This window comes from Dipodomys spectabilis, unplaced genomic scaffold (genome assembly GCF_019054845.1).
Source record: "Dipodomys spectabilis isolate Male_0828 unplaced genomic scaffold, ASM1905484v1 ptg000096l, whole genome shotgun sequence".
Lineage (NCBI taxonomy): Eukaryota > Metazoa > Chordata > Mammalia > Rodentia > Heteromyidae > Dipodomys > Dipodomys spectabilis.
In genome coordinates this window covers 8,801,608-8,815,132 of record NW_024870773.1, presented here as the reverse complement: position 1 = coordinate 8,815,132, position 13,525 = coordinate 8,801,608, and the positions used below count along the sequence as shown (strand labels likewise).

Here is a 13,525-nt window from a genome sequence, read left to right as displayed (position 1 = left end):
TTAAGCTTACTGAAAGTTTAATTAGAAATGAATGTCAGATTTTGGCACAGAGTTGTCAAAATAAACTACCATGAAGGATTTGTTTGGGGAGGGATTTGTTTTGGGTGGTACTAGGACTTGAACTCAAGGTGAGGCAGGCCTCTGTCACGTGAGCCATATCCCCAGACCTTTTATGCTTTAGTTATTTTTCAGATAGTCTCCTTATTTTGCTCAAAGCTGACTAAAAATCAAACGTATAGCCATTCCCTTAGCTAGGATGACAGACTTGGGATCACCATTCCTGGTTGATTGGTTGACAGGAAATCTTGCTTACCTCACCTCCCTCCCCACCTGCCACTGGCAGGCCTCAAACTATGATCCTCCCAATCTCTACCTGCCAGTAGCTGGGATTGTAGGTGTAAGCCATTGTGTTCAGCTTGATCCTAAGGTTTTCAATTCTTACATTGTAACTATGATGATTTGTATTGGTTTTGAAAGTTAAATCAATATTGCAGTCTTGGGCTAAATCCCACTTGCTCATGACATGATTATTTTTTGTACATTGTTAAATTCAATTTGCGGAAGTTTTGGTTAGGCACTTTTTGTGCCTATCAGGGAAATCTATTCTTCAGGTTATTCTCTCTCCCTTTCCCTCTCCCTCCCCTCACCTCTCTCTCTCCCCCTCCCCGCATGGAGTTTGAACTCAGTGTTTGCTAGTCAGACACTAACTTGGGGCATATTCCCAATTCTATTTATTTATTTTTTCCCCTTCTCACCATTCCTCTTCTTTGCTAATACTGAGGTTTGAACTCAGAGTCCTGCATTTGCTTGGCTGCCATTCTATGATGCAAGTCATGCCTACAGACCAGCATTTTGCTAGTCAATTGGAAATAAACTTTTCTGCCTGGACTGCCCTTTGAACCGATATCCTCTAGATCTCAGCCTCAGCCTCTTGAGGAGCTAGGATTACAGATGTAAGTCACTGGTACCTGGTTCTTAACAATTTCTTTTTGATTAAGCTTTCTCTTTCAAGATATATCCATTTTATCTCAGCCATCAAAGTTTCTTATTATCTATCCTCTTACTATCTGCATAATCTGTCATAATGCCATACCTCTCATTTCTGATGTTAGTGATTTGTCTTATTAAAAGACTAAATTATAATAAATTTAGATTAAGAATCCTAATTGTCTGCATTTGTGATTCCACACTCCTACCTCAAAATTTTGTGCAGAGTATTGAGTTACTTCTAAGCCTTTGCACAGTGCATGAAACACAGTAGTTGAGCCAAATCAGTCATGAGATGTCCACAATCCAGCAGGCCTGGGCTCAAGTCTTCATGCTCTGCTTTGTTACACTCATGACAGATCTCCTAGAAGGACAGCCACGAGGACTGTGCAGTTACCAGTAGCCAGGCAATATAAGTCGTTTTCTCAGGCTCTTGATGGATATTCTTCACTCAGTGGAAGCAAAAGCCTTGTTACAATAAAGATAAGGACTATTACACTCATTTCTTTTTGCAGCCTACCGACTGTTGTCACTCAATACTAGAAGAACAGATAACCCAGAGCAATCCTCATTGCAAAACTCAATTGGCTAGAATTCACAAATCTGTTGTTTTAAAAATGGATTTGGTGGGGCTGGAAAGGTGGCTCAGTAGTAGAGCACTTGCCTTGCATGCTCGAGGCCCTGTGTTTGATTCCTCAGCACCACATAAGCAAAAAGAAAAAAGCCAGAAGTGGCGCTGTGGCTCAAGTGGTAGAGCACTAGCCTTGAGCTAAAGAGCTGAGGGACAGCGCCCAGGCCCAGAGATCAGGCCCCACTACCGGACCAAAAAAAAAAAAAAAGAAAAAAGAAAAAAAAATGGATTTGGTGATTACTGTTTGCAGGTTATTACTATCCATAAATATATAAATTATACATATCTTGTGTATATTTATAATCTCATTACTATGTATATATATAAATATACTATATATATATATACACACACATATATACTATATATGTATACATATGTGTAACTAGTTATTATGTTTTAAGGAATATCTGCCCTGGATTAGTTTCTTGGTTGAATTATCACATAATTTCTTCACATAAAATTAGAGCTAGTGAATTCTAGTATGAGTTTCTAGTCTGAGTTCAATTTATAGAGTACTTAATAAACAAAAACTATTCTACTATATTTCACATTACAGACAGCAACTTAGTATAAATAACACAATATAAACTTTCACCATATTCATAATTATATTCCAAACTATAGCTTTATCATGAAGATATACAGTCTGATCTTTTTATTATCTTGCCTGTTCTCATACATGGCTAGAAGTTATTCTTAAACATCTTTGTGAATAGCTATATTTTCTATTATATATTATGGCCACTGAGTTATCAGCCCTCTTCCTAATCTCATTAATAAGAAATGTATGAAGCATGAAAGACTTCTGTGAGGTTTTTCTTATGGTAGTCACAGAAGTGTTTCTTTACTGCTTGACCATTTGGTGACTTGCTTTCAGATCCTTACACTTATTAGGCAAGCAGGAAAGCACTCTACCACTTGCACCACACCCATCATTAACTTTTTTTTTTCTTTAGTTATTTTTCAGATCGGCTCTTAACTTTTGTCTGGAGTAGCTGAGGCTACAGGCATGTACCACCACACTCAGACCACTGGATCTTACAATCCAAAGTTGCTATTTTTCTATTAAGTGGTTATATTTATATAGGGAACACAATAAGTTCCCTCCCCCCGTAAGTACTTTAGTAAAATGTGGTAAGAGTGTCAGCCATGTTAAATATAATGTGGCTTCCCTTCTGTTTTCTTCTTTCTTCTTTTTCCATTTGCCTTTGGAACCTAGACATCATGTTGTGGTGTGGCCTGGGCCACGTGAAAAGGCCACATCTGAATTTCAACTGAAGCCTCTGCTAAGGTTCAGCTGATAGCCACATCCTTAGTCTTCTCTCTCTCTCTCTCTCTGTGTAAAACAAACCTTCAGGATAGAGCCATCATAGAAACTTTGATAAGGGAAAAGTCCTGTGCCTTCCCTGTCTAGTATGACAAAGCAATACTACAGGTTACTAATAAACTGTATCCTGGCTAGTGTGAAATTAAGGAGAGGCATTCTTCATTTAACACTCGTTTAAATAAGGATTTGCAGCTAATGGCTGCTCCAGTGGGGACTAGGGGAAAACCTTAGTCTTTGCATCTTAGCTGGAGGTAAGTATGTGTCCTCTTAGTGTTCCTAATCCATACCAATAATAATAAGTAATGCTGTGAGCTTAAGCTGCTCAGCTTTGCGCTGTTTCATCATAAGATGATCGATAATACATTCTTCTTATCTGGATCTTGTTATTTTCTAGCCCAAGTCTTTTTTGCCCCAGTGTGGTATCTCCTGTACCCTACTTTAGTGTTGGAGATTAAATACAGGGCCTTTTGCTTGCTAGGTATGTGCTCTAGCATTGAGCTACATCCCTGGATAGCCTTCCCATTCTTTCTTTCCTTTTTCTTTTCCTTCCTTCCTTCAGTCCTAAGGCTTGAACTCAGGGCCTGGGTGCTTTCCCTGAGCTTTTTGCTCAAGGCTAGCATTCTACCACTTGAGCCACAGCTCCACTTTTGGCTTTTTGGTGGTTAAGTAGACATGAAAGTGTTATGGACTTTCTTATCCTGGAGATCCTCAGATTTCAGCCCCCTGACTAGCTGAGATTATAGGCATGAGGCACAGATGCCTGGCTACAAAGGTTTCTAACCTTAGTTGGATGTCTCTTGGTGGCCAGGCTTTTCCAGTGAGCAGTCATTTACCTTCCTCAGTCACTGATGAGTCACCACTCAACACCCATCAGGCTCTGGTTATAAATGAGGTCACAGTGACACTTGTTCAGCTAATTTGTTCCACTTGGATTTCATGTTCCTCTTTATTTTTCAGGAAAATCTACTCTGAAAGGAAAAAACAACAAAACAAAAAACCAAAAACTACCACTCTTGGCTTGGAAACTGCAAGGAATATCAACAACCAATCAACCAACAACAACCCCTTTCTGCCCTTCCCCCCCAACACGCACATCTTTTCTGAGCAGAATAAGGAAAGACACTCTTTTGATAAGAAGGCAGTCCTCTGTAGGGCTGGTGCAGTGGTCAGCCGGGGTCTGTATTTGGCTATGATGGCATTGGGCCTCATGTCTCCTGAAATGCTCTCACCTAACAAGCTGCCATCCTTACACCCTATGTTGTGTTTGTAAGTTGCTCTGATTTTTGTCCAGGTATCCATCAACATTCCTCTCAAGTGGAGTCGTGTGGTCCTTGTGGATGTCTGTGGTATATGAAGCTTACAGAAGGTGATGTCTTGTGAAGCCTAGGGTGTAAACACTCTTTCTGAGTTTGCCCCAAACATCTGACTGTATAGGGTTTTAACACACAGCCAAGGATCTACTCCTCCCTACTCCTAAGCCTTGCCATGTTCTCCAATGAATTGTGGAGACTAGCCCATTGGGGCTATTCTATTGTGCAGCCAAAGCCCACCAGCACCAGAGCTCTTTCATCTGCTGTCTTGTTACTTCGCATAGTGCTCTGTGGAGTACAGATAGGACCGTAAAACCATACATCTCTCTCCTATCTCTGTGAATCTTCTGCACCACAGTACGGAACTCTTCCATAGTCACTTTACTCCCTTTCTGGGACTAGTCAGTCCAACTGTCCTCATGGGTCATCCTGGGACCCAAAGGAACTTCAAAACTCAAAGTAAACAAAAAACTCTCAAATGCTATGCTTGCCCAAATTAGCCAGACAATTGGGAGGAGAGTGTGGGTTAGGATTTCAATTTCTTAGAATGGGTTCCTTCTTACAAAAGGGAGGAATTAGTTCTATATTTCTCTGCACGTATGACAAGTTACTTCTCTCCATTGGGAAGACGTATGCGTATCCATACCACAGGACAGGATGCTGAGCAAGAACCTGTCTGTGCTCTGACAGGCTCTTTATAGTCTCAGAAGACCCGAAACACCAATTACCGTGTTCCAGTCACAGACAGCCAGAGATTATAACAGGCAAGTAAGAGAGATGACCATTTACAGTTCACACAGCTCAGTCTGTGATACATTCTTGCCAAGGTCCCAATTCATTTAGAGAATTCTAATGTCTTATAAATTACATTGATTATAACTGAATTCAAGTTTCCCAAGGAAACACACACACACACATACACACATACTCACTCAATGAATAAAATTTAGAGCACTCAATAAGTGGATTTGTGATGAAATAATCTTTTCCATTTTTGATTTGAGTGAATAAATGTAATGGTATTTAATAGTTGAGTTTTGAAAGACAAAAAGATACTCTATTTTTCCTAAGATGACATTCTTGGACATCACTGTCAAAACATTATTAAATATCCTTATATTTAGTGGGGTTTTTTTAGACTTAAATACACAAGTTCTTAAATACAAAAGTCTCATGAAGTGGGTCAATATTCTTTCTATATTGATGCTTACAAAAATTCATGATTTTAAGAGAATATTTTTATACCATATATTTTATAGATAATTTGTATTTTAAACCAAATGCGTGCCAAGACTTTTCTAGGTCATCTGACAGAAAGGTGACCTAGTGGAAAGTTTCGTTTAGAAAATTAATTTTCATATTTTAAGAAAGCAGCTAGTTGTACATATTATTAATCAGTAACTTGGGTATCAATTCTTCCACGGAACAAAGCTAGAAAGGATTCCTGTTGTGATTTCTCTCTTGGGATACCTGGGTGTGGTTTGTTTACTTCTAGGCTGGGACAAAGATATCAAGAAAAGCTTCTTTTGCAAGATTCCTTGTTCTCACAAAACAAGCCTGCAGAAGGAGAAAGGGGGGGGGGGGCGCAGGGCCGGCTTAATGTATGCTTCTACAGTGTATATTTTGGATTTTAATCCAGGTTCACAAAAATAAAATTATGGCTTAAATATATACTACAGTATGTTTAAGCTACTGGTATATTCACACTTCAATGGCTGAAACTATATAAAAAATATAAAAACAGAAGTAAAACAGACACAGGTTTTCTTAAATTTTTATTCGTTTAAAGGAAGTTAGAACATAATCACAATGTACCACATATGGTTCAGAAACAAAGGCTACCTAGTTATTTATTTTGAATTTGTTCCTTTTAGAAAGTGAGAGAGGGAAAAAAAAGAGCTCTAATGACACTCAAGTTGCTTCTCAATTAAATCCCCATAAATTAGAAAGTGTCGCATATAACAGTGATAATAGAAACAAAGGTGTGATTAAGAAAAAAATTCTGCATCCATGCTTTGTTCTTATAGCAATTTTCATTGTGCTAAGTCTTATAAGGACACTTGATGAAATAATTCTAATTCGGTAGTCATGCATAGGACAGCACTTACCAGGGTCTTAACATTTGTCTTTGCTTGGTTTTGAGCACTGGGAATACTCTCTCACTCAATCGTGCCATGTGCTTGGGTCCCACATGAATGAAAGGGTGACACTTACGAACAGGGCCTCACTGCCATTGTGTTTTTTCTAATTAAAATTCAGAGTATTAAACACAGTTGAGTACATCCATGCATACATGACTTACTGTCAACATAAGCCGGAAGCTCAGAGTGAGAGAACCAAGCAAAGATTCATTGCAGAACATCATTAACATTCACTGAACCCTGCGTTTCTGGAAAGCTCTGTCAAAGCAGATAATAATGTCCTGTCAGAAATGTACCAACAGAAATTTATATTTATTTTCCCCTTTCCTTTTTTTTTTTTAACCATGAGAATCTAGTTTCATTCCTAGTGTATAAGCTCTTAAATGAAGAGGTTTTGCAGGGTTTTATTTTATGCTCTAAAACAATATTTAAAATATAGAATATTTTAAAAGTTAGATGGCTCTCGCCTATAATCCTAGCTACTTGTAAGGCTGAGATCTGAGGATCACAGTTTGAACCATTCGGGCAGACAAATCCACGGGACTCCTACCTACAATTAGCGACCTAAAAAGCCAGAAGTGAAGCTGTGGCTCTAGTGGTAGAGCATTAGCCTTGAACAAAAAAAAAAAAATCAGGGACAGTGCCTAGGCCCCAAGTTCAAGCCCCAGGACCACACACACACACACACACACACACACACACACACACACACACACACACACACACACACAGACACACACACACAGAAAAATATTTGAATAAGTAGGCGGTGGTGTTCTTAGCACCAGTCATCAGATATAATGAGTGCATGGAATTAAAGGAAGGTGTAGCTTAGGAGTGAGGAGGTGGGCAGGTCTTCTGAGTCACAAGGTGGGATGTTTAATTTGGTTCACCTCAAATGTAAGTACTGCTTTCTTTTCCTTAAGAACCTTTGGTACTCTGTATATTATAATCTCAGAAAACTGTCTCTTAAAGCACTTCTTTTTCTCTTTACTTTTGGAGTCTGCTGGGTGCAGATGCCTGGGGAGACAGACATTACATGCTCGCTTCCAGAGAAGAAGGGGAAGGTAGATTGAAGGTATCTGGGATTTCGTTGGTTGGAATTTGCTTCTTACACTCGGTATTTTTCTTTACCATGTTCATTGATCACGCAGATGTGCTGCAACAATAAAGGATCGAAATGCACCAATTCCTTAACAAAATGAGAAGCACAGAAAATGGGATGCGGTAATAACAGAAGGACATCGTGAAACTGGTTCTTGTCACTTGACACTGTGTGTGTGTGTGTGTGTGTGTGTGTGTGTGTGTGTGTGTGTGTGTAAAATCTAGAGACCCAGACAAATGGTGGACAAGAGGATGTGGTGTTAGTCTTGAGCTCTATTCTATATCCAGTTACTCACGTCTCCCATAACTAGAAATGCTGAGGGCTCAGTATATTTACTCCTGGCAGAGCTAGACATCTACTAATGACAACTGCCTGGGTAAATGGAGAATTACCAGTGACAAGCACAGTATGGACTTTTATTCAACCTTATTTGGGTAACAAGAAATGTATTGCAAATATTTTTATGGGCAAACCAAAGAAATGGGGTAGGCTAATAGAGGTGAGAAGAGGGGACTGATTAGTAGGATATGTGGGTAGCTCATGGAATCCGAGGCATTGCTGAGCAATGAAGCAATTGGAAGGCTGGAGTGGAGGGGATGGGAGGGGCCCAGAGACTTCTTCACCATGATGTTTGTCCATGCTCTGGGGTACAGTTACTACAGGATCTCATATCCAACAGCCCTTTCACTCTGCAACTTTTTATATGGATTTCTAATTTCGAAGAATAAGACACTGGACCACTTTGGATGAGGCCTACCTCTAGACCATCCAGTGATGCGGGTAACACAGCTGGGAGCCCACACTAGACTATGAGACCATCTGTGTATCAAGACCATTTTCTCAAAGGGAGAATCATTCATGAACTGTACACCAAAGTCATCAGAACCTGTTCAATTTCAAGCACGGACATGAGACAGGTTATAGGCCAGTGGTTATTTATCAGTGGCTGGGCGCAGTGAATGACTATAGAACAAAATCAGTGTGGAGCTGTGGTAGTGCCTTTTGCTTCCTAATTCTTTCTCTTTTTTCTTTTCTTTCTTCTTCTTCTTTTTGTAACCAAATAGAATCATCACTACTCTGTCCTCTAACACCTGCCATGCAGGGTGGCAGGGCAAATCGGGCAGTGTGGATGCAAAGTGTTCAATATATTCCTCACGCAGAAGATATCCAGTAAATAGCAGTCATCACTGTTACGATTTCAGTCACTTGTTAGATTGAGGTCACTCTTAAATTCTTATTGAAAAGAGAATCGGATAGGGTTTTGCATGCAAAACTTACATTCAGGTCTCTGAAGTATTCATTGTAATCTAAGGCATATCCCACCACAAACACGTTTGGAATCTCAAATCCAACATCTTAGCAAAAAGAGAGACAGAGAGAGAGAGGGAACAAATTAAGAGCACAAACATACACTGTCACCGTATTGTGGGCATTTAAACTGAGGACCATGGATTTAGGGTAGATACAAATGAGAAAATGGTAAAGCAAGGACAAGTCTACCAAGGACCTGGATGAGAATGATTCCCCGGGAGACAAGGCACTCAAGCAAACACGCATGAAGAATCACTGGACTGTCAGGGTACAGAGAGGAGGAAGGGCTCAGGAGGCAACAAGAAGGAAGTATGAGTTAGTCATGTGGCCCATTGTTCCAAAGCAAGCAGCCTGTAATGACATAATGCCAGAGAAAATGCTCTGGAAAGCACAAAGGACTATTCAAGCAGAAGGCACTAAGGTACCGCAGTATATGACTAGGCGTGCAAGCCATAGTCATTGGGAAACAAGTCTCCCTCATGGCCACTATCCTTCCTGGTTGAAGTGTTAGGAAGCAAACCTTGGGAGACAAGACGAGGAGAACTGGAGTTGTTCTGCTTGCTGAAGAGAGTACTAAGGGTTATTTTAATGCTGAGATCACTCAGTCTACAAGACAGAAGATACTAATTAGCTCTTTATCTCTAATGAGGACAGAAGGAGAAGAAATGGATTTAATTGCAGCATAAAGAACTTGGGTTCATCAAAAGAAGACTTTGTATTACCTGCTGGTGGCTGACACTTGTAAAAACTCAGGAGGCTGAGATCTGAGGATTGTGGTTCAAAGCTAGCCCCAGCAGGGAAGTCCATGAGATTTTTATCTCCACCCAAAATCCAGAAATGGAGCTTTGGCTCAAAAAAGCTAAGGGAAAGTGTCCAGGCCCTGAGTTCAAGCTCCAGCACATACATATATATATATAAAGGATTTTATTGAATGGAATATGAATTTTATTGGAGAGAATCCTGAAAGAACAATTATTTATTCTCCTCTTTTGAAGGTCTTTGAGATAGAATAAATGTGTCTTGGTTCAATGATTTTTACTTTTTTCAGTATCTTGGGAGTCTTGTTTTCAGTATCTTGGAAGATTGTTTGCTACAGTATAGTACAAAACAGTTGCACTGGTTTTACTTTGATGAAACTGAACTTCCAAAGAGGCGTGAAGCATGAGCAATCATCTGCCTGGTCATTCCATCCCATTATTTCTTGTGACCAAAGATTCTCTTACAGAAAAACGAATTGGCTCCTACTTACAAAACATATCAGACATAAGGACTCTGTTTTCTAGGAAACTCAATTATGGGGGTCACTGATCAGGAAAGCTGTTATATTCTTCCAAATTGCTGAGGTTTTTGGTTGTGTGTGTGTGTATGTGTGTGTGGGTTTAGAAAAATAATCAGAGGAGGTGGACATGGTGGCAAATGCCTGTCATCCTCTCATCTAGCACTCAGAAGGCTGAAGCAAGAGGATTGCAAGTTTCAGGCCCACCTGGGCTACCTAGTGAGGCCTTGATTCCAAAAAGCCCAAACACTCCAAGAGAATCCAGACTAAAAAGAAAGACATGGAAAGTTACACTGAGCATGAACATGTACTACAGAGTCCATGCGGAGAAAGGAACTGAAAGTGCAAAGCCTCAGAAATTCAGTGAGAAAGAAACAGAGATTCTGAGCTGGCTCCAAGAGGTTGAGCAAATCTCAGGAAATCCTGATGGTAACTGTAATACTGACTTTATAGGGAACAATGCAATCCCTCCACAATAGGTGTGGTAACTCAGACTGGGAAAATTAAAGCCCAAAGCCAGCTTAGACAGCCAAGCCTTGTGATGTCATGGGATAAATGAGGGATGAAGGCTCAGTTGGACAGTCAGGACCCAGCCACCCACTGCTGGCTGGTACCTGAGTACAGCCTCTAGACTTAGGTGGGCAGTTACCATAATCAGCATGGCCTTACACGATCTGTTAAGTGGGTACCTGCAATTAGCTATTGTCTTTCTTGAACACTGTCTAGCATGTATGACCCTTGATAAGCATTAGCTGATTTATGACTATTTTTGTACTGCTGGGACTTGAACTCAGGTCCTTGCACATGCTAAGCAAAGGCTTCACACTGAGTCACACCCCCAGCCCCAGCAACTGCTGCTATTTTATTGATGTTTACGCTATCAGTGACACAAGAAATTTACAATTAACTGGGTATGTTTGAAGTGCGTGTTCCTCAAACTCAGTTTAAAAATCTTACCTATACAGTGACTATCTTGTATGATTTCCTTTCAAAATTTCTGTGTAGTAACCTCATGTAACCTTACTGACATCCAGAAATCAACAGGAACACATTATTGGGTCTACTGCCTGGAGTAAAAGGGACCAGAGTCAGTGCACCCAGCACAGGGCTGAGACTTGTACTGAGAATGATGAGTCACCACTGGCACAGGACCCATCCATACAGTGCATGCCTCTGTCTCTAATGTTTGTTCAGCTTGCTGATGGGAATTATGGCCAAATTTTCTCGGGGGCTTTGGAGCAAATATAAGTTATAAAAATGAGCTGAAGTCTGCTTTATGCAGGTGAAAAAAAATTGCCTCTAGTGTTAGAATAATAAATAATCCAGTGGTTTGCTTACCCTTTCTGGCACTAGACTTTGTCCTGCTCAAGAGAGGAAAATGCCCTAGATGAAGATAGCTCTCAGCACACGTGTCTGAAGTCAAGTGTGAAGATGCTATCTACAGATCCCTGCTTGGCTCATTCTCTGTGTGTCTGAACTTTTGTGTGGAGGTGATGGGGAGACATCTCATATTCCCCACCCCTTTCCGAGGGCTTTGCTAAAGGTCACCATTGTGCATTGTTTGGCAATCCTTCCTAAAACTGTGTGGAGATGCTCCTGCCACTGGTGGGAATGGCCACCAGGCAGGAATGCTATGTGTTTGAATTAGTCTCTCCAAGTTAAGTCTTTCTCTACCAGGAAATCTTAATCATGTAAGTTATTGAAATTACAGTGTTGTCTACAATCTAACAATTAAAAAAAAATCCCAAGCACAGGAAAGTTCCTGTGGACAATTCAAATTAGAAAATGCAAGACAATGAATTTTAAAGGATTCGAAGGTCCTTTGGCAAGGCAGCAGGGAGGGGGAATTTGTGGGATTGTCAGCCCTACAGCATCTATGTTACACATGTTGCCATCAAATGGGCAACTAATAACTCTTCATCATAAAATTGAACACCAGCACACACACACACGCACACACACCCAAACCCCCCAAAAAAGTACTTACAGTCAGGTCTGAAGCCATCACATCGGGGTGTTCTCTTCACCAACAAACTGCCATTCGAAAGGAAAAAAAATATGCTCTTGTTATCCCAATAAAGTCTGTGTGAATTGCAAACCGAATGAACAAAATGGATGGATTTTTCCCCCTTTAGTCTAGGCAGCATCACCCCATCCTCTTGTAATTCTGGCCTTTGGTGCTATGGGGGGGTGTTACCTCAATAGTTAACGATAAAGATGAAAGGAGCTGAGCAATTGCACAGGGCTCACCGGCTGGTCCTGCAAACAGCTCATGGGGGCACAGTCAAGGTCAAGAGGGGTGGAATACACAGCAAGTGCATCCTTTCCCCTTCCTCTTTCAGGCTATTTTTCATTGTGTTCAAAGCATAACACCCCAGGTAAGGCTGAGGGAAGAGTGCGCAACAAACTTGGCTCTTTGGAAAGAGCATCCAGTGTTTGGATCCCTCTTGGGTGTGGTTGGAAAAATGGAAATGACCATACTCACCTGGCTACCTTAATCATGTTCGGTTTGTATTTCCTTATGTTGCCAAGCAGTGCTGTCATGGTCCTTCCAGTCCCTACAACATCCTTTGCAGAAGGACAGACAAGTTTATTAACAAAATGTATTTGTGCAGCCTAATAGCTAGTCCCCACAACATCCTTTGCAGAAGGACAGACAAGTTTATTAACAAAGTGTATTTGTGCATCCCAATAGCTTTTTAAAAACTTTTCAGCCAGAGAGATAATCTTCATAAATGGTGCATGATAATTACAAACACCAAACCAGGTGGAGACAAAGGAAGGGAGTACCCCGGGTTCTGTGTGCTTAGGTGCTTTTTCTAGAAACTGAGTTTTGGGGGATAAAGCGCTGTGATGTTTCTCACATCAAGGAGTTGTGCAGGGGAACAGCTAAATTCAGTCTTTGGAGAGAGCCCATGGGGCTCCTCCAGGCTGAGTATACTGGACTCGTGCATGCATATTTGGGGACTAAATTTGGCCGCAAGGTTACACAACACAATAGGAGGCGCATGAATTTTCATGGGCATGGGTTGTGCATCTGAATACCCTGAAAGGATAAACCCCTCCCCCTCGGCCTCCCCCACTCAATAGGGGATTCAGTGGCTGGGAAGTGAGACGTCTCTGGGCAGCAGCTGGTGACAGCCATGAGTTCTGAGGGTCGGAGGCTGCCCTGGGCCCAGCTCATCTCGGCTGATGAGCTGTTCCTTCACAATTAAGGCAGAATGGGTCCCTGCAATTTATTGTCCTTGAGACAGAAATCAGCTGTCAGTGGCTGATGCTCAACACAACAGGTCTGAATTTAGTCAGGGTTGGGCAATTCATTTGGCTGGAGGGTCTACTTCATGGGTGCAGACCTAAACAGCGATTGAGACAAAAGCATGAAAAGAGACTACCTCCCCCCTGCCCTCCTGAATTTTTGCTGCTAAGACAGACAT

General features: G+C 41.0%; 1 protein-coding gene across 3 annotated transcripts in view; it reads right to left on the bottom strand.

Moving 5' to 3' along the window:
- Positions 1–7,131: 7,131 nt before the first annotated feature.
- Positions 7,132–13,525, bottom strand: part of Prtfdc1 (phosphoribosyl transferase domain containing 1) — a 78,823-nt gene continuing 72,429 nt past the window's right edge. The window contains exons 6-9 of one of the 3 annotated variants that reach the window (XM_042686182.1): positions 12,577–12,659; positions 12,079–12,125; positions 8,783–8,859; positions 7,132–7,591 (exon numbers count right to left, since the gene is read on the bottom strand). In XM_042686182.1, the coding sequence (XP_042542116.1) occupies positions 7,511–7,591; positions 8,783–8,859; positions 12,079–12,125; positions 12,577–12,659 (288 nt within the window). In that variant the 3' untranslated portion in view covers positions 7,132–7,510. The remainder of the gene's footprint in view (positions 7,592–8,782; positions 8,860–12,078; positions 12,126–12,576; positions 12,660–13,525) is intronic. The other 2 variants (XM_042686183.1, XM_042686184.1) reach the window with 2 other exon arrangements.